This window comes from Notothenia rossii, assembly GCF_949606895.1.
Source record: "Notothenia rossii genome assembly, chromosome: 7".
Classification (NCBI taxonomy): domain Eukaryota; kingdom Metazoa; phylum Chordata; class Actinopteri; order Perciformes; family Nototheniidae; genus Notothenia; species Notothenia rossii.
Window position 1 is genome coordinate 75423645 of NC_136905.1, and position 20900 is coordinate 75444544.

At 42.1% G+C, this 20900-nt stretch overlaps 3 protein-coding genes across 3 annotated transcripts; all 3 read left to right on the top strand.

Annotated features, from left to right (window-relative positions):
* Positions 1 to 2400: 2400 nt before the first annotated feature.
* On the top strand, positions 2401 to 13399 carry LOC307013947 (inositol-3-phosphate synthase 1-A-like). Its single transcript, XM_079641589.1, has 11 exons — positions 2401 to 2574; positions 3944 to 4068; positions 4160 to 4321; positions 4931 to 5060; positions 5385 to 5578; positions 8860 to 9009; positions 9632 to 9847; positions 10872 to 11036; positions 11127 to 11240; positions 12003 to 12220; positions 12480 to 13399. Exons 2-11 carry the CDS (start codon positions 3955 to 3957, stop codon positions 12673 to 12675), a joined length of 1659 nt encoding a protein of 552 aa, XP_079497715.1. The 5' UTR covers positions 2401 to 2574; positions 3944 to 3954; the 3' UTR covers positions 12676 to 13399.
* Positions 13400 to 14515: 1116 nt separating this feature from the next.
* On the top strand, positions 14516 to 16572 carry tpgs1 (tubulin polyglutamylase complex subunit 1). The gene is made up of 2 exons (XM_079640182.1): positions 14516 to 15002; positions 15683 to 16572. Exons 1-2 carry the CDS (start codon positions 14671 to 14673, stop codon positions 16332 to 16334), a joined length of 984 nt encoding a protein of 327 aa, XP_079496308.1. The 5' UTR covers positions 14516 to 14670; the 3' UTR covers positions 16335 to 16572.
* A 389-nt stretch (positions 16573 to 16961) lies between these two features.
* On the top strand, positions 16962 to 20894 carry LOC307013060 (uncharacterized protein). Its single transcript, XM_079640281.1, has 3 exons — positions 16962 to 17285; positions 18263 to 18811; positions 18906 to 20894. The coding sequence occupies exons 1-3, from the start codon at positions 17121 to 17123 to the stop codon at positions 19068 to 19070; spliced, it is 879 nt and encodes a 292-aa protein (XP_079496407.1). The 5' UTR covers positions 16962 to 17120; the 3' UTR covers positions 19071 to 20894.
* The last annotated feature ends 6 nt before the right edge of the window (positions 20895 to 20900 follow it).

Genomic DNA, 20900 nt, shown 5'->3' on the forward strand with positions numbered 1-20900 from the left:
AATAGGTGGTCTCGGAGCGCTTGCTTGCGAACTCTGGAGCGGTTCATTGCTGGTGTGAACGCAGTCCGCACCAAAACATAGGAAGCGTAGTATTTACGTGTCACAAGAACGCGGATATCTTCAAAATCTTTAGCGAAAGACTCTTTCAAGACATCCGCGGTTGTTTAGTTAAAGAGTGAAGCAGAATGAAGTGTTGAACAGTGTTGTGTAAAATAAAAATTCTCCATCAGCTACATAGAAGTAAGAACACCTGTCGTCGGTGAAACGCCCCTCCTTACTGCAGAACGTCTCTCATTATAGCCTATGTGTTATAATGTTTTTTAACGGACGTTGTCTGATTATATAATCATATGCGCGGGCCGCTAGTGTCTGTTGATCTCCAGATTAACAGCAGCATGAGAATAACCTGCCGAAAGTGCCGATACTCCATGGCGGAGGCTCCGGTAGAAATTGCCGGGATTTGCGGTTTTCCCCCCCCTTAATGTCTGACCAATGGTTGAACAGCATTTCCGTGCACATGACTTGTGTTCAAAGTTTATAGTCCGTTGGAGTTTTGCCTGTGTGAACGCAAACCGCACCTTCTGAAAAATGAAACAATGAAACAAACTAGAGATGTCCCGATCCGATCACGTGATCGGGGATCGGAGCCGATCACGTGATCGGGGATCGGAGCCGATCACGTGCTTTTCAAAAGATCGGAATCGGGAGAAAAACATCAGGGACAAACTATGGTCTGGTGCGCACCAGAAAACGGACTATTAGGTGTGAATGCACCTTTAACTAAACAACCGCGGATGTCTTGAAAGACTCTTTCGCTAAAGATTTTTGAAGACATCCGCGTTCTTGTGACACTACACGCTTCCTATGTTTTGGTGAGGAATGCGTTCACACCATAGAGGTTCACACCAGCAACGAACCACTCAAGAGTTCGCAAGCAAGCGTTCCGAGACCACCTATTTTAGCGGACCAGAGTCCGGTTGTTTAGTTCACTTAAGAGGTCTCGGACTGTGTTCACACCGACCCAAATTAACCGCACCAAGCGGTTAAACGCACCAGGGTTCGATTCAACCGGACTATATAAGGCTGGTGTGAATGCGCCCTCAATGTGGACCGGAGGAAGAGGGTGACAAGCATAAGTTTCACTTTCCTTTTTATTTCAATTCCAACTTTGCTCATGAAGAATATGTTTCTCTGTTGTCCACGTTCATAAAGTAGAAAACAACAGCGTCAGAGCACGGTGCTGAGTCTCTAGATGAGTTTACAGTAGTCCGTCGTTCTTATTATACATCCATGTTGTAGTCCGTATAGAAAACTGTAGTTTCCATAGTTTCCCCACAGCAGCAGGCGGACATTTATGACGTCCGCTGGCGCATCATAAACACGTTGGATAGTTAAAGTGCATTCGGATTCTCTAAAGTACTCTCGTTATTCCTTTTGAATTCTAATCCACTATCCCTTAACCCTGTGAGGTTTCACACAGAGGTCAAGGGATAGACGATAGGGTTGGACGTTAGGAGCTGATATTTGGACTATTGGACCGCAACCAAGGTCCAATAGAAGTCCCTCCCTTTCCGGGGGACCTCCATGGGACCTTATTTCGGAAAAATTATGTATTGAAGTTAATGGCGAGAGAAAGATTATCTTTCGATCCCGTTTGAATTGTGCCACGAATTGATGTTTGTCAAAGATAATTTTGCAAGTCAAAGAAATAAAAATGTGTCTAAAACATAGAAAAAAGACTTATAGTTTACATGATTGCACAAATGATTTGTTTGCAATTTAGTTTTATTTTTGTAATTAAATTTATTTTGCTTGACTCAGTTTTTTTCTCTTGAACTTAGTGTTGCTTGATTCTGAGAAAGTGTTGCTTTATCTTTATGAAACAAAACTAATCCCATAGATTGGTCGCTAGTCGCTTTTGACACAAAAAAGTAGCCGGAGGGTTTGGAAAGTCGCCCGATTTAGCGAGAAAGTCACCAAGTTGGCAACACTGCACTCGCTAGGTGGCAGTGTCACGAAAACTAGGGTCGTTATTCCTAGGAGTGCGGTCCCAGGACTGCGGTCCTTAAACTGAAGTCTCCGACGCTGCAGCTTCATGCTACTCCCTAGTCGCCTATGCCAAAAACCGGCCCTGATTATATAATACAGTAATTAGAGTGCAGGTAACACCAGTAGATCATTAATGTTATTCAACTGTATGGAGATATTCCCTACATTCATCCTTCATCATTCTACAGGCAGGGTTTCCAGTTTTCTGAGTCTCAGGAATGTGACATGTTCTTAAGTCCCGCCCAAAGTCTCTCTCAACGTGATCATACATTGGTTGTTTCGCTCCAGCGCTTCAAACCACGTGCTGCATGGGGCCCTCTGATTGGCCGGAGCCCTGAACACGTCTGAGCAGTGCAGTTTAAAGAGAGAATAATCCTATGTGCGTATTGAGGCAAGCAGGCAGTACCTGGCAATTTCTTTTTGAGGAAAAGGACTGGACATTTACTGCAAGCAACACCCACACCAACACCTGCTTCATTTAAACAAAGATACTTACAGTCATTTTTAAACTGCAAGAGGAAGAAGGTGGGTGTTTTTCCGGGTTTATTTTCTGTTCAAATGAGCAAGTCATTCATTTGATATCTGTTTCTTAGTTTTTAATTGACAGAAATAGTACTAGGTGGTCTGACAGTAATTGCTTAGAAAATCTATTCCGTTTTATAATTAAGGGATGCCGGACAGAGTAGAGGCAACCAACTATGCTCTGTGATTTTAGGTGACGCATTTACGAGTGGCGTACAAGTATAAAGACTTCCTGTCCCTTTTGTGGGCTCGGGTTTTAAGTATTTCTGTTTTACAAAAGTAATGGATTAAGCTTGATTACTATAGCTAACACGTTTTTTCATTAGATGTTGCCTTAACATTTTGACATAGTTGTACAAAATAAATGAAGTGCTGCGTTGCAAGATCACTGGTGAGTCTGTTCCTCAGACTGATACCCTTTGTTTAAAATGACGTACTTTTCGTGAAAACGTAATCGTATAAAATGCCGATTTTTTTTGTGGCCGTGTTCGAAGGGTAAATGAATTGTGGCCTGGGTACTTTGTTGTCTGTAAATATAAAGAATTTGTCATAATCTGATATAATCTGTTATCGACTCAGAACTGCTTCAGGTCTCCTGAAGAGGCGTGGTCCGGGGTAGTAATGGAAAGTTATTCACGGGGTTGCCAGTTTGGGCTGCAACCTTTACAGTTTATGACTGCGACACATAGCGTGGGACAGTCCAGCTAACTGCAGGAAACTTACTTTTCAACTGCATGTAAACTATTTCCAGTTTATTTTCTAGGATATTTTTGTATTACCTATCAATATGAATATTTACGTTTGATTATGATATCATTCATTGATATGTAATAACTGGAGTAGATTTAATATTAAATCATGTGTTTTTAATTTTTTTTATTGACTTGTTGTACACTGGTGTATGAAATGTGAAACATGCATACTTTGCATGGATTTATTATGAGTAATCTGGAAACAGTCTTGCTCCTTCAGCCAACTGCATACATCTTCATGTTGCTATGGCAACAAGGGCCAAACTGTATTAGCATGTTTTAGCTTAGCTTTATCTGAAAAACAATAAAAGCCAGCTGCTGCCACTGCAAGTCAGTAACAACAACCCTTAACTATAGTGCCACTGCCTCTTGTTAGCTCTATTCAAAAATGATATTGATTAACACCTTGACTTTGGCCATCAATGATTCCTATACTGTAATGTTTGTCCATCTTATTTGGAAATGTATACATAGGCCTACCTGTAAACTGTGGCAAGATACTTTTTAGATTCATCTTAAATATTACAACTTATTGTATTATGGTATTGCAAACCGATTTTAAATATTTCCAGACACAGAGGAAGGCATTAAACACGTTATCTTTGTTTCTCTTTTTGCAGATTCTGCGGCCATGTCTTTCAACATTGAAGTCAACAGCCCTAATGTGAGGTACACAAATACACACATTGAGTCCGAGTATGAGTACCAGACCTCATCCGTTCACAAAGAGGGGAACAGAGTCACAGTAAGTGGACCTTTCTGACAACCTGAGACCTGCATCAGTGTTTGGCATCTGTACAGTGTCCTTGTAAAGTTTTCTCTTTATTGAGAAACAGGTGACTCCCCGCACCACCAAGATGACCTTCCGCACAGACAGACGTGTGCCCAAGCTGGGTGTGATGCTGGTGGGATGGGGAGGGAACAACGGGACCACAGTGACTGCAGCCGTGCTGGCCAACAAGCTGGGTCTCACCTGGAGAACCAAGATGGGAATGAAGGTTAGATGAGTTAGAAAACGTAACTTCGATAATGGTGACGCCTTACATCTAATGAACCTTAACTGAAGAAACCCTGTAAAACCACTTAACTTTGATTATGTAACCATAATGTACAGAAAGGAATGCAAACCAGTTGCTGACTGCTTGAAAAATAGTAATCTCTTGTATAAAGCTTACATTTGTAGTGTTGCAGCTACATCATGAAACACTGCAATTATTCTTCTTTCAACAATAACGTCTAGATTGTGAAGGAAATCTTTATAACCAAACTATCATGCGATGTGAGAAACCATTGACTGCCAGTAAGAAGCTAATAGAGAAACTTTTGTCCTATTTTATCAATATATCCCCCTGTAAGTCCCCCGATACAGTGGTACAGACTCATTATAAGCTGGTTATGCTGACATGCTCAATAGAGTGTTAAGGGCTTAACTGAGTCTGGGCTCAGGGATTTCCCTTATATGGGCATACATTGTTGCCTTTATGAGCTTGTTCCTCTGGTTCATTGGATTTAATACACTTATAAAACCTTAAACCCATTCAAATAAAAAAGTCCTTAAAGGGAATTTAACCAGTGTCTTTCTCTCCTTTATCTCTCACATTCTTCAGAAAGCAAACTACTTCGGCTCCCTCCTGCAGGCGTCTACTGTTTGTCTGGGATCAGGGCCAGAGGGCGAGGTCAACGTGCCCCTGAGGGACCTCCTACCCATGGTGCACCCTAATGATATAATCTTTGACGGTATGGACAATTACTGATATTCTGCTCAAGGTTTAAGATCTGATACAAAACTTGAGAGTGAGGTAACTGCAGTGTTAACAGCAGGAATTTCTGGCCTCAGGGCAGCTTCATGGAGACCCTCTCCATGAGGTAAAGATGGTCAGAGGTGTCCTTAACTGCAATCTAGTTTGTTACTTCATAAGGGAATAGCTTTAACAGTGTAAGCTATAGAGCTTCTGTAGACTTTTATAGGATCAAAGTAATGACTCTCATAAGTCAGCCCTTTTTAGATCTGAAGGAATTCAGTGGTTCTTTCTTAACTTGGAAGTGGGTTTGTGTTTTTAGGCTGGGATATTTCCTCAATGGATCTTGGCAGTGCGATGGAGAGAGCTCAGGTGTTCGACTGGTCATTGCAAGAGCAGCTGAGACCTCACATGAGCGGCCTGAAACCCAGACCCTCCATCTACTTCCCTGATTTCATCGCGGCAAACCAGGAGGATCGTGCCGACAACGTCCTCACTGGGAGCATGGCGGAGCAGGTAACCCTCGGTCTGTTACACCAGCAGGTTTAAGGGTGCTTTCAAACCTATAGTCCTGTTCATTTTAGGGATGCCAGAAACTGACCATGATCAAATTCGAAAATCGGACAGCCCTGGGGAATATTAATCGATTATTCGCCGCAGACCCAACGCCCCCCCAACCCCCCCGAGGGGGAGAAAAATACTTTTTTGTAGCGTCATACATTTTTTTTTTATTTGCACTTGTCAGTTCGAAGTAGATCCACGAGGAACTCTTCTTTGAACGTACCGCTTTGTTCATCTTTAGTTGTGTTGTTCTCACTGTTCTGTATATCGCCAATAAATCAATCGCACGTGTGACGGAGAGGGAGGGGGGGCGGGGTCGGTGTGTAGCAGCTCAGCCTGCGCTGCTGGCTTCCTCCAAGTTTACAGTAAAACAAACTGGTGGTGTGACCAATGGCCATTTACAATTATTAATAATATTATTAGCATTAGTCTATATTTTGGTTGAAACTAAGCCAGGAAAAAAAAGAAAAACATAAATAATAATAAAAAAATATATGAATAAAATCGAATTTAAATCTTTTTTTTTTTTTCAATTATGGAGACTGTAACGAAAAATTGAATAATCGCTGGCATCCCTAGTTCATTTAGTCCAGACCAAGGGGAAAATAAAACATTGTTGCACTATAGCACTTGGCTGGTTCATGTTCACATTGACAGACATTTATGCAGCAATTTAAAGCTTCTCATTTGTATATTAATGTTCTTTGGTGTCACAAGGAATAACCAAGAAGTGACTGATTATAAGCATTAATAGTATTATTAGACTGCAAAACAACTATCAGGCAGAAGCGAGGCTCTAGGCTACACAAGCTGCACGAGGCATACAGTAATGAATGGGGGCTGATTACTGTTAGATTGCGTCAAACACTTCTTAATGGAGTTAATGGACTGATCAAATACATGGAGTCGGATACATGCACAGCAGTTTTAACAGCTTTTGACCTATTAATCAAGGGAACCCCTGCTGACGCGCTTAAGTGTTGATATGCATGAATAGGTTATATTCTTCCTTATACAGATACATCATAAGATCACTTCCTGATTAGATTTTATGATCAGTAGATGGATTTAGTTTTTAAGCTTTTGAAATGTTGCCGAAATCACACGTCTGCTTTCCTTAAAGGGCCCATGTCATGCTTTTCCGGTTATTACCCGTCCCCTTGTGTGTTATAAAGGTTTTTATGCATGTAAACGGTTTGCAGAGTCAAAAACCCTCAAAGTACACCCTGTAGCGAGTAAAACCTAACGTAAAACCCAAACACAATCTATGCTGCCCCAAAACGCCTCGTTGGAGATTTCTCATGTTCCATTGTTTACTTTCTGGGTACTGTGACGTGTGAACACCCAGAGTCCACACCCTCTGCTAGCATTTCACGAAACAAAGCTTCACAAACCTTTCAGCGATTCATGCCGGATATGTACAGCGTAGGGCACTGAAGACCGATGCTGTTCCTACTTTGTTTGGACCAGCGGGAGATTCGGGTACACAACCTGTAAGTATTCATTGTTGTTTGTGTATTTATGATCTTTGAAACAAACCAGCTATTTACCACGACTGTTTAAATGGGTAAACGTTTTTCGGGCTGCTAAGTTGGGATCGCAGAGAAATGCTCTCCGCAGACCCATTCTCACAGCGTTATAAACCTTTTTCTTACTCAATATCAAGCCACACTTAGGCCCCGGCCACACAAGGACGAAAACGGTAGTTTGCGTTACTGTTTAGTGTCATATAGACCGTTCGGCAACACGAGGACGACCGAATATGACAGTAAACAACTGCGGAAACGATAACGGGTCCCAAGGTGGATAGAACGGCATACGCAACGCTCTGGGGGGTCCAACGGCTCCGTGTGTGCGCCCTATACGATCATTTTCTGATAATGATGACGCAATAGCCCCGCCTCTCCCCACCTCTGCTGCTCACCCCCACGTCAAAGTAAACTGCACACTGAATTCAGATTATTTATCTTTCTCTCGATATGGACATAAACGCGAGTGAAGTCTAATCTGACAGGACGGAGACACGCAGCTCTGCTCACCTGCAGCTCCTCCCGCTGTGATGCAGCGGTGAACGGAGCAAAACACACACTTCAAGTCAGATCATCGCCCTTAGCTATTTTAATTACTTCTCAAACTTCCTAAACTAGTTATAAATATGTTTATTTTTACTGTCGGCCGGGTCACTCATTACTGGATCAGCTGCTGCTGGAGACAGTTACTGACGCTGTCCGAAGAGAGGGAGGAAAAAGAGAGGCTCCATGCATTATATTATTATATTATATAGATTCGTTATTCATTTGTTTTGAAGCTCAATAAATAACAAAGAAGACCTTTGACCGGCACTTTTATAATTTTGTCCAGAAGATTTAAACTTTAACACACGTTGACTGGCGAAAAACTCTGCCCGGTTCCCTCAGCCCCCACCGCGGAGAATAAACAGAAGGGCAACCATGACAACCATGCTTCTTCGCTGCTTTTGTGGAGGAAGTTACAGCGCGACGTACAGGCTCCTGCATATGTACTGCATCTTCTCCAGCGGTTGGAGCTAACTGGAGCTGTCTCGTGTGGACAGACACTATCCGGTGAACATTGCGTGTGGACGGAAGCTTTTTTGCGTTTGCGTTAATCCTATGCGTTTAGCCGTATGCGTCCTCGTGTGGCCGGGGCCTTATTGTTTTTACTTCGGCTGTGAGTGTTTGTGTGTGCTCAGGATGAGTTTCGCTTGTTCACGCTGTATCGCCGACCCTGAAGCCTGTCCGTTCCTCGCAGCAGATCGCAGCAACAAGCCTCTCAACGTCCCGACCAATCAGAGCACACTGGGCTCACAGAGAGGGGGGGGCAGGAGCTCCAACAAGCCGTTTAGGACAGAGAGTGAATACCGGTGAATACACATACTTTACAGAGATGCTGTATGAGAAACCAATGTGAGTGACCGGTAAATCTATTTTAGTATACCTCAACAATGGAATTATGATCAGTAGAAATGGCCATGACATGGCCCCTTTAACATCATTTGGTTGGTTCCACAAACAAACTCCAATAGTCAGTTGTCCTGTCCAATTTAAGGTTTGAATGACAGCTTAACACCAGCCAAAATGAACCGTACTAACCAATCAAACAGACCTGAGATTCTTTAAATCAAACAGGTGAAATGTGTGAAAGCACTGTAAGTGTCTGGAGTCTCATTTTTCATTGTCATTTCACATTTAATGTCTTATCTGACTGTGCTTTTCTAGATGGAGCAGATCAGAGCTGACATCAGAGACTTCCGTCAGTCGAGTGGTGTGGACAAAGTCATTGTTCTGTGGACCGCCAACACCGAGCGCTTCTGTGATATCATACCTGGGGTCAATGACACTGCCAAGAACCTGCTTGCTGCCATCAAGGTGAGAGCCGGAGCTGTGAACAGAGTTTGGTCAGAAAACTTCCAAACGTATAAAATATATTCCAAAGTTGAAACTCTAAAGAGACAGATCCTTAAGTGTGTTACAGCAGAGATGAACTTACATTGTCCTAGAAACCAACCTAAATTGTGATGGTGGCCAGTAGTCATGAATTCAACTTTTAATTTCCTCCTAAAGCCGAGGACCAAACAGTAATCCTTCATCACATTTAGTGATTAATAAAGCTTAGAGGATGAGGAGATTAGCTCCCCTAACACTTCACTGTGGATTTGTAGATGAAATGCCAGAATGAGTCAGCTTTTCCTTTTTTTTTATATCAGATCAGGGGAAGGAAATTATGATTTGCTCCTCATGGATGAGTTTATTTTTTATCTCCCGTCTTCAGCATGCTTGTACTGCTGTCAGCAACAATAATAAACTATTTCACAGACTTGTGATCTTCAGCAAACAGCTCAATTTCAGATAAGCATGAAGGCAACAATGGAGTTGTGCCGCAAAGACGATGTGAGGAGAGTCTCGGGGGAAATGTACGCTGTGTGAGTCAAGCTGTGATGATACACTCGTTTACAGACATGATTTCATTGTCTTTTCTCTACATCGTCAGACTGGAGCAGCGGTTTCTCCCTCCACTCTGTTTGCAGTTGCCAGCATACTGGAGGGTTGTGCCTACATCAACGGCTCCCCGCAGAACACCTTTGTACCAGGAGCCATAGAGCTGGCCGTGCAGAAAGGAGTGTTCATCGGAGGAGACGACTTCAAATCCGGTCAGACCAAGATCAAGTCAGTGCTGGTTGACTTCCTGGTCAGTTCAGGTATCAAGGTGAGATAGAAGGAAGGAGGATTAATGAAGTAACGATCTGATATCAACCAGATTGAGTTACTACCAGTGGCGAACCGTGTCTATCACAACTGGACCTTCTGTAGACACACACATGTAGAATACCTTGGTTGAAGGATATTCGACCCAGAGACCCAGAACAAGATCTGATTGGTTGCTTTCTTTTCTAACACAAAACCACTGAAATGCGTAGTGCATGGTCCGAGAAGTACAATCAATTCAACGTAACACTGTAATATTACAGATCAACAACACAGATACGATTCTCATTTATTCATTTTATATACATTTATATACATTTTTATTTATATAATTAAATCGATTTTTTGTTTGTTTTATCTGAGTGTTCCAGGGTATTCTCTGAATACCTTGAAGGCCCTGACGGTTCGCCACTGGTTACTACTAGGGTTGTAACAATCACAAAAAACTATATAGGCTAAAATACGGGGGCTTATGATTTCAGAGATGTTTTTATATCCAAGAGTAAAAATTCAGAAACAATCAAATATCATCTGGTTCAGATAGCTATATTTGTCCCATTAACCTCTGTATGTTTATGTGTAAAGGTATGGGGACAGCTATGTAGAATAAACCAATGCCACACACTGCAGCATTTATAGTTTTGGTTTGGTTACACACATCAAAACTCAGATATTTACAAGAAAATAGAGACACATCCATTCAAGACACATACTTATACATTAAAGCACCGTGAACATATTTAAATCTAATCCTTTGGAATGTAGGAATAGAAATCGATTAACAACTTAAGTAAATCATTTAAATTCATCGAGCCCTAATTCACAATCATGCCTGCGATGGCTTTAAAATATATATCTCGGTTCCTTTTAGGATAAACATAATGGGTCAAACAAAGAGGACGAATGCTAAGGGAGAGCTCCAGTTGAATTGTCCAGACACAAAATAAGATGACAGCTTGAAACTTGCATTACACTGTATTTCCTGAACAAAGACATTTTAATAATTCCTCTCCCTCCCTCGACAGCCGAAATCCATTGTCAGCTACAATCACCTCGGCAACAACGATGGGAAAAACCTGTCGGCTCCAGAGCAGTTCCGCTCCAAGGAGATCTCCAAGAGCAACGTGGTGGATGACATGGTGCAGTCCAACCCCATCCTGTACCAGCCGGGAGAGAAACCTGACCACTGTGTGAGTGAATCAGACTCAGAAAGATAATGAGCTCCATGTCAAATCTGACTGAAGACAACACACTTGTTAACTGTCTCTGTGTTCGTTCAGGTGGTGATTAAGTATGTCCCTTATGTGGCAGACAGCAAGCGCGCCATGGATGAATACACTTCTGAAATAATGATGGGAGGGACCAATACCATCGCACTGCACAACACCTGCGAGGTCAGTGGCCACTAAATCTGTTTCTGTAAAACATGAAAGTGAAAAATGGTAAAATACGGCCTATCAGAGCAATTTCCAATGTGAGCGTTCAAATTGTAATTGCTTGCTCAACACAAAGTTCAAAGCGTTTCTTCCTTATCTGACAGTGGTTATGGTGGCGGAGGCTCAGGAGTACTAGAGCTTACTGTTAATCCTTCTTAGCAAGTTTTGGAGCTAATTTAAAGAGACGTCTTCACGTCATTTACAAAGTTAATTCATATTAAACTGGCCTACCTGCTTTAATCCGCCACCATTCCTTCGCGAAAACACCTACTCTGGTTGCTTGGCTGTACAACTGATCGACTATGCCAGGCTAACCACATTTTTATAGAGAACACATTGTGTTAAAAAAATGCTCCACATAAGTTGCTTGAAAATAACTGTAGTTTCCTATAATATACATGGTGAATTTTTTGTTAACTAGAACAACTAAAGTTGTCGAATCATGGTTTAAAAAACAGCCAAACGCTTGAAACAATGTGGTGTCATTTTATCTGCATCAGTGTAGTTTGCACCAATGCCAGTGTGTATGATACGAAAAGTTTTGATTTGGTGACTCCCAGTGGTAGTCTTAAAAAAGACACTGCTATAGTGTAGAATAGATGCCATTCCTGCAGGTGCATATTATGTTGGTTGAGAAAAAATAAATGTCTTCAACTTCTCCGTTCCCCCTCGATTCCACCATTACTCATCTATCTTTCTTCCTGTCACTTTCTGCAACAGGACTCTCTGCTAGCCAGCCCAATCATCCTGGACCTGGTGATCCTGACGGAGCTCTGTGAGCGTATTGCTGTCAGACCTCAGGGGGAGGAGGACTTCCAGTCCTTCCACAGTGTCCTGGCCCTGCTCTCCTTCCTCTGCAAGGCCCCCTTGGTCCCATCAGGGACCCCGGTCATCAACGCATTCTTCCGCCAGAGGGCCAGCATAATAAACATCATGAGGTATGGACAGGGCTAGCTTTAATCAGCTTAAAATGTTCTTTTCATTTTGCCAACAACGTCCTCTTTTCATTTTATTACATTATTGGTCAATTTATATCATCATTGGGTTTTATCACATCCTTTATCACATCCACAAATGTGATTACATTTTCAGGAGCTTATTCTATTGGGTGTTACAATGCTTATAAACAGGTGTGCTATTTATGCGCTTAATTCGGTGACAGAAGTTGATAACAGTCTCCCGCCTTGTCTTTTTCAGAGCGTGTCTGGGCCTTCCTCCCCAGAACCACATGCTGCTGGAGCACAAGCTGCAGAGGAACTTCCTGCCTCCACAAGCAGCCTACATCAACGGTCATGTGACTGCTTCAAAGAAAGTAGTCCTCACCAATGGTAACCATGTGCCGCTAACAAATGGCATCCATGCACAAGGCGGCGACGCAGACATTGCATTATGACTGCAAATACAAAACTACAGCCCAACAAGTGAAACTTGACAACACTTAACTGTAAACTTGATTTGTCTATCATTGCAAGAAACAATAACACTGGTTTTACAACTTTCAAAGTAAACTTGACATTTATGTAGGATGTATTTAACAACATAGGTATTCAACAAGTTTTGGCCTATTAATGAAAAAGGGCATGGTGCTGCAACATTTAAATATTATTAATTCAGTCGTCCTCTATAGCTGTTGAGCATCAACAGAAGCATATATGGAGTACACTTCAATCATCTCCACGTGGCGTAACAGTGTTCAAACCAAGCTATTTTGTTAAAAATATCTGGGGTTTTTTAGGCAGAGTTAACCATGTACTGAATATTTTAACGAGTAAAAGCTTTTTATTTGCTTGAAAGTAGTTTTGTTTGTGCAATGTATATTTCATATCCAATTGTACAGTAACGTTCTTAGAAATATGTTTAACGAACATGAAACTGATCGTGCAGCCATTAAAAAAAAACGTTATTGATAAATGATGTATTTGTTGTTTGATGATCGAAGGCCATCTTCCTAACGTACTGTATGTTATGTATATCACGGCCATTACGTAGACATCCTTATGTTTTGTTTAAAGATAGATGATGAAAATATGGATGCTGTATTGACTGTTTTGGTTAGCAATAACCTGGGCTGTTATCATGTTCTATACAATAAACCTTAACATATTGCTTAAACTTTACATTTCTGAGGCATTAACTGTTGTGTTCTGTGTACTTTTCCCTTTATTGAGCCACATCTGAAGTTACATGTATTTTATTTGCATTAACGAGCAATGGCGTTTGTTGCAATATGACACACCATATGAAAACACTTGGTAATGGTAAAAAAAGAATGGGTAAGAACAATGTCATCTACTGTTTTAAAATGTTATTTGTTTACATCTATTCCTCAAACCTTTTCTGATTCAAAATTAAAATTAAACTGTACAAACATTAGCTTCCACATATTAGGTTATTACTTAGGTTGTAAACACTTTATTAATCATTAAGAACCATTTATAAACCAGTTCTAACAGTTTTCATACATCAACACATCCTCACTATTTGGCAAGATGACTAAGCCTTATATTGGTTACCTAGCTTACTTTGTCTTCTTCATCAGCCAACATCCTATATCTGTTGTTCAACGAGTTGATTCTCCCCCCAAATGGGAATGTGTTTGACACTTTACAATAAGGCTCCCTTTTGGCAGTTATACATGTTAGTAACTCATTCATTATGGTCATAAGAGATGCCAAGAAACATCAAGATGGAAGGGGGGGAATCAACTCAGTGAACAGATACCAAGGATGCTGGCCGATGAAGACGAAGTAAGCTAGGTAGCCAATATAAGTCTTAGCAGTACAGATAAATGTGGGCTCACTATTTGGCAAGCAACCGGTCACAGTTGCCATGTTTATCTCATGTCCTGTGAAAGCTTATTAATGATTTATAAAGTTTTCACAACCTAATTCATAAATTCATTACAAACTATTCCTAAACCCTTTATAAGGGTAGTCTTATTGTAAAGTGATCTTAGCCTGTATTATATCTGCACTAGTATATAAAATGATTCATAACTGTGGTGTAACAATTTAGAATGTTGTTATTATTCCATATTCTTAATCTTTGTTTCACTAAACAGCAGCATCGTGTTCAGATTTAATTTCAGTAAATAAAATGGATTTCACAAAGAGTGAGAGGAATGGGAATTAATGAGCACCTTAGGATCAGAATCCTTACGCGCCCCGGAACGGACTATTTGACGCGTCAGACAGCGTCCCTAGTAACCAGCAGACAGAGCGGAGTGATTTTGGAGACATAGCTTCTTTTTTAAGGCTTTCGGCTGTTGTAGAAATCGGATAATTTCGCTTCTTTTTCTTGCGATATGTAACACCGAAATAAAAGGGTACATTTCCTGTCTCCCGACCGGTATTAAATCACTTCCGTTGCTGCATCACGGGAAGTAGCTATGGCTGACAAGGAGAAGCGCCGGTCCGGGGCAGCTCCTCCAGGGATGCCCGATGGGAAAGCCACCAAATCGGACTGCGACAGGGAGTTTCTGTCGCAGGCCGGGGTGGGAGAGCTGCTCCGCGGGGCCATTCTGAAGATGGTGGAGGCCAGGTCGGACGATCCCATCGGGTTCCTGGCCGACCACTTCTGTAACCTCGCCTCGGTGACAGAGCCCGGCACAGTTGGATGCGGCGATGCGGATCAGATGAACAACGGGCCGCAGAGCGCGCAGGAGCAGCAGCATCTTAATCGGGCTCTGTGGCACCTGCGGCTGGCACACCACTCCCAGAGGTCAGGGCACAGAGATTTACGGTCCTAACCCACAACCCTTCAACATTGCTTTTTTGAAATAATGAACCAAATGTTATTCTAATATAACATATGATTATACTTCAGCAGTCTATTTAATTAACCAAATGTTATCTTTTGTTCTTTGTAATCTTACATTAGTGTAATTTTGAAACCTCTATTGTGATATTTAAAACCAATTAATCATTGCTCTCTGTGCATGTTTATGAGAGACTGTAGAAGTCTGTTGTTTTTGGGTCTGTGTGACCAATGTAGTCAATTATTTTTCATAGTCAATTGCACTGATAAGAAACTGCAACATGTAAGTTCTATAGTGTAACAAATGGCTAATCCTTGGTAAATTATTTACTGTTTATCCTCCTTCACCATGACACTTACGTTACTCTTGTATCTTTTCAATTCACCAATTAGATGGGGGAACTGCACAATGGATTGATTTATTAACAATTTTTCAACATTACCAACTACCGCCTTAGAATATTTTAAGAACCCTTGACAGAATGTGATAAACGACCATTAAAGACTTAATTATTGTCAGTCACTCAACAGAAAGAGATTTTGCATTATCTGTGGCAAAATAATTTCCTTCAGAATGAACAAAAAGTTTTGTTTTATCTTGTATCTTATCTTACATTTGATCCCATTTCTCATTTTAAACCCAGATCTGCCTTCAACAACAACGTCTGTGTGGCCTATGACCTTTTGAACAGCACCGGGCCTCGCAGACGTCCAGCTGAGGTTCCTGAGTGCCCTGAAGGCTCCTGTACCGACAGCCAGACAGAAGTGGGAGGGGGAGTGAGGGGAGGCCTCTACACCCAGACTCTGCAGTGCCTGTGCAGTGAAGGTGGAGTCCCTGCCTCCACCTCCGCCCCGCTCCTTCGACGCCTCCATTGCCAAGACCACGAGGCCGTCCCTTATGATGTCTTCCGTCACGGTGTGCTCACATGTGCAGTTTTCTCAGACTACATCCGGCAGGCTCAGAGGCTTTACGCTGAGGTGTGCTGCCCTGACGAGGGGCCTGCCTCGCGGGCACTTGGCCTGGCCGTGCTGGGGACCTTAAGGGAAGCCCTGGAGACTTCACAAGGCAGTGAGGCTAACTGCTGTGTTAATGCTAATACTAAATCTAATTCCTGTCTGGAGGCTAATGTTAAAGCTAAGCGCTACCTGGAGGCCAGTGCCAAGATTTCCCCATACAAGCTTGGTCAGGCCATGGCTACAGCCCAGACAAGAGGCCCGGGGGGGGATATGGATGCAAAGGAGTTTGAGAACGCAGCCGCAGAGCTCTTTATCACTCGTGTGAAAGTTTTGTCCTAGATTTTTGTTTCCTGTTTCTCATAATTTATGAATGTAAAACAATCTGAAATATGTTAATAAATACCTTCTGTGCACCTCCTGTAACCTAAAATCTACACTTACAGATATTACCTCTGCTCAAGAATGCCACTCAACCCTATAATTCCATTGTTTGGAAGATAACACTTGTTGTAAAGCATATTGTTTGATGTCTATAATTCAACTTAATAAAGTGGAAGAGATCTTAATTTAACTACAATTTGAAATGTAATCATTTAATAACAGTGTCTTCTTTTGACATTAAATTATTCTGGGTACAAACATTAATCATTTAAAACAATATTTAAAAGGCATTCCTGTCTATTGCATGCAGCTATTGGAAAACATTTAGAAAAGTTACCAACAATACACTTTTTTTTTCATGAAATGTATTATGTCTTTTATACTGTATGCTAAAACAGAAAAGTCAACAAATAGGCCCAATGTCCATTTACATGTGTATATTTTAATTTGTATTTGTTATAAGAGTTATATATTAGCTAAAATAGACTATATATAAAGCTAGTGACATACAGGACATACAGTAATCGGCAACACTTCTTACATTCATCCACTAGATGGCAGCACCAGCAGAGGCTGAAGACCGACACAAACAGAAAGAAGGCGGAAGTACACCACTTTGCGCTTTGTAGTGAAATGACAGTAGCGTTACCTGCAGAAACACCCGAGGCTCTTCATTTACATTACATTACTGTCACCACTGTACCTTAATGCCGTGCGTGTTGCCTCGTGGTTGCACTTGTCCACATGGAGGAAGAGGAGCAGCTGCGGCCCTTCATGTTCCTGATGACTTACATGATGCTGAAGCGCAGGAGAGATTTATACAACGCGAACACTCAGAGGCGCGGTGAGATCCAGAGACGCATCAGACATCGGCAGTACTTCCTCCAGAGGCAGAGGAGGACGCTCATGGTCAGTCAGTCCCTCTCTGGCTCTTTTCATATCCAAGCATATTCACCGTCATATGTGAAGGCTAAATATGGCAGTCAATCAGGCTACATTACACGTATGGATTTATAATGAAAATATCCAAACATTATATTTGTGGTTTGTAAAAACACTATTTGTGTGAGACTTATTCATTAAAGTAAGCTAGAGACCCTCCCAAACCCCCTCCCATTTACTTTTCACATTTTACAGTCAATTGGGTCCAGTGTTTGTCTCTTCCTCTTACCACTTATTTTTTAACAACCGCTGTGGAAAATACAGACGTATAGAGTATCTATTGGAAGAGGAACTGAAATAGAGCTGCAGATAATATTACATTCCAAAAAGGAAAATAAAACCAAAATCCTGCAACTGATAAACCTTTCAAACAAATCAATGCTCTTCAGAGTGCTTTACAAGCAAGGACTTGCATGGTAATTAAATACAATGAAACAAGTCATGATCATTCACAGAATATAGTAACAAATAAATCATAAAGATGATTATGACATCTCTCTGAATAGTATAACTTTAAAATATAAAACCCTACAACAGAGCCATGATTAAAAGATTGGTTACTGGTTTTAAAAATATCTATATTTCTGCTCAAATACCAGAAAAGTGGCAGTTATACAAAAAAAAAAAAAAGTAAAGCCAGGTGCTAGACTGCATAGATCTCAACAAAGGCGCAGAAAAAAAACACAACAATGTATGTTTGTTTTGACATCTGTTCTTTATCTGTTTGTTATATTAGCAATGATAGAAGTATAGTTTGTTATTGTACTAACCGTAGCAGGTTATATTTATTGTTTTTATATTTATGGCCTTAGATTTCCCTGCTAGAATTTGTCCTTACACCATTATGTTGTCAAATGTTGTGAGAGTTGTGACTAGATAGATAGATCTATGTGAATTAATTTAAAGAAAAATGTAACTTTTATGATGAATCTTCTTCTCCCCAGATGATGATAGCAGGAGGTATGCGCTCCAACGTCCGCGTCCGCACACGTCCATGGTCCACCACTCCAAGCACTGATTGGTGGGAGCGGGTGGTGATGACAGAATTCCAGCCCTCTGATTGGCTCGATAAGTTTCGAATGAGCAGGGAGACGTTCTTCTACCTGTGTGACAAGCTGAGGCCCCGTCTGGCTCGCCAGGACACCAGCTTCCGCCTGGCGCTGCCGGTGGAGAAACGCGTAGCAGTGGCTCTGTGGCGCCTGGCGTCCAACATCGAGTATCGCACCATCAGTACCCTATTTGGAGTGGGGAAGTCCACTGTGTGCAGGTGTGTTAGGGACATGTGTCACGCCATCGTGGCACTCCTCAGCTCCATCTACCTGCGGCCCCCCAGTGAGCAGGAGCTGGAGGACTCAGCTCGACTCTTTCTGTCCAATTGGGGCTTCCCTCACTGTGTCGCTGCCATAGCAACACTCCACACAGCCATCATCACGCCATCAAACAACGCGTCCGATTATGCCAACCCTGCAGGCTGGCTCTCAGTGCTGTCGCAGGTAGAGAGGGCACCCAAAAGTGCTGTTGAAAATATTTGTTTGCTTTTTTTCAGATTTTGACCTTGTGCCTCTTTCTGTGTCTTTTGTGTTTCAGGTGGCTGTTAGTGGCCGGGGGCAATTCTGGGATGTATGTGCCAGTTTCCCAGGTGGGACGGACCCAGCTGACATCTTCCAGAACTCATCACTGTGTGCCACAGCTGCAGAGGGAGAACTGTCACCTGCCCTGCCACCTGTCTTCATGGGAAATTCACTCCGGTGAGTTAAAAGCATGACGGTTGAGTCAGGGTTCAATTCAGTACTAAGTAGGTCACATGTCTCACAAACATAAACAAAATGATCTTTTGTCTCAATGACCCAACCCTTGTTAGCTAAATTCTTGATAAATTCAAGTAAACAGGGGCTGCGTTTACGAACAGCAATACTATTATAAAAACATCTGTTTACATATTTCCTACATCACGTAAAGTATAATCCAAGTCGTATTACACACTTGGTCTCAAGTGCCATTGCTCACAATGACCATACACTTATATCAAATTCTAAAACTTTACTATATAAAACACTTCAGCATAAACAGTTTCACACCAGCAAACTACAAGTCGGTGCAAGTATTTTTAATTGGTAAGGTGTTAGGCTAATGGATCCTCTTGGATTGAACTTTTTCTCCTACAACATCCGATACACAAATGTGCAGTACTACACATTTAAGGCCATTGTGTTTAGGATTTTAATTGTTGCGCCATAATTGAACCTCAGACCAGTTATGCCCCTTTCACACCAACGCGTTTTCAGCTCCGGCTCGGAGCTGGAGCCTGAAAAGTACCGGTTTTTCCTGTTCACACCGCAGCGGCGCCGCCTCTTAGCTCCGGAATCCGGTTCACTTCCAGCTCCAAAAAATTGTCGGTCTAGACTCTAGCATAGACTGTATATATAAAGGTCTAGAGGCAAGAGCTTCGGAGCTAAGATGTGGCGTCGCTTACGTCTCTCTTACGTCGAGGCGTGCAGGAAACTAAACCCACCTCCCCTGAACATGGGTCGACTGAAGAGTCTCGTCATGCCTGCCTACAAGCAGTAGTGCTTATAAACACACTTTATAAAGTCAGGCAACACTAACCAGGCTTCGTGTGATTCTGTTTATTTGTACCTTACTTTGACCATCCGTTCACTGTTATTGATCATTGTGGAGAGAGGCAGACGTTTTGTTTTGTATTATAGCAGCTATCGGATGGAATCAATACATAGGCTGCACAGGTTGTCGTGTCCGAATATCACAAGTAGAATCATAATAAAAATATGCCGGTAAAATGTGCCTGTAGAAAACGGCTTATGCCACAATAGGATAGCAATAGCAAGTAGTCAGTTTAGCTTCGGTTGCTATGCTAACATCAGCCATTTTATACCAGAGAAACTTTCATAACAGCGTTGTGAGGCCAAACAGCGTCAATTCAGACTGACACACACTCACTTAAGGGGAACAGGGGATATGAATCAGCTGCTTGTGTGAAAGTCAGACAGTGAATACTTTAGAGCGGCCGCTGCAGTGTGAGCTAACCGGGAGCTAACGGGAGAATAAACTCCTGTGGAAGAGCAGCCAGCACTGCAGCGGTCGGTAAATGCCGCTGAAACACATTAATAAACAATGAACCACGGCACTCTGGAGAAAAGCATAAGGTTGGAGAAGTCGTTATTTAATTTAATCTGGCTTCGTGTGATTGAAAGCAACACGATCATCGACGCGACGCAGTCCCCCATTGTTGTTGTTGTTGTTGTTGTTGTTGTTGTTGTGAGCGCCGTTGGGGAGCAAATCAGCGATTTAAACGGTGACGTCATGACGCAGTAGCGGCTGCACCAGTCGGGCTCTGGGCGGTGTGAACAGAGCGGGAGCAGAAGAGGGAAACCGGAGCTGAACCAGAAAAGCTCTAGCTCGGAGCTAGAAAGGGAAGCGCTGGTGTGAAAGCCGCATTAGTGCTGCCACAATCCTCTCAAACATGCAACATATTTACAATTAGTATCCGACCAAACTGGTTTAAGCTGGATAGGAGCTTACATTTTGCAATGCTCAGTCATTTTTGCATGTAACAATCATCTG

What these genes read in the sequence shown, in the direction of transcription:
- LOC307013947 (XM_079641589.1), top strand. Translation starts at nt 3,955, where the DNA reads ATGTCTTTCAACATTGAAGTCAACAGCCCTAATGTGAGGTACACAAAT. An exon ending in TGGTCAGTTCAGGTATCAAG is followed by an intron (nt 9,848 to 10,871) that starts GTGAGATAGAAG and finishes CTCCCTCGACAG; the next exon opens with CCGAAATCCATTGTCAGCTA. An exon ending in CACTGCACAACACCTGCGAG is followed by an intron (nt 11,241 to 12,002) that starts GTCAGTGGCCAC and finishes TTTCTGCAACAG; the next exon opens with GACTCTCTGCTAGCCAGCCC.
- tpgs1 (XM_079640182.1), top strand. Translation starts at nt 14,671, where the DNA reads ATGGCTGACAAGGAGAAGCGCCGGTCCGGGGCAGCTCCTCCAGGGATG. An exon ending in CTGGCACACCACTCCCAGAG is followed by an intron (nt 15,003 to 15,682) that starts GTCAGGGCACAG and finishes TTTTAAACCCAG; the next exon opens with ATCTGCCTTCAACAACAACG.
- LOC307013060 (XM_079640281.1), top strand. Translation starts at nt 17,121, where the DNA reads ATGGAGGAAGAGGAGCAGCTGCGGCCCTTCATGTTCCTGATGACTTAC. An exon ending in GGCAGAGGAGGACGCTCATG is followed by an intron (nt 17,286 to 18,262) that starts GTCAGTCAGTCC and finishes TCTTCTCCCCAG; the next exon opens with ATGATGATAGCAGGAGGTAT. An exon ending in GGCTCTCAGTGCTGTCGCAG is followed by an intron (nt 18,812 to 18,905) that starts GTAGAGAGGGCA and finishes TTTGTGTTTCAG; the next exon opens with GTGGCTGTTAGTGGCCGGGG.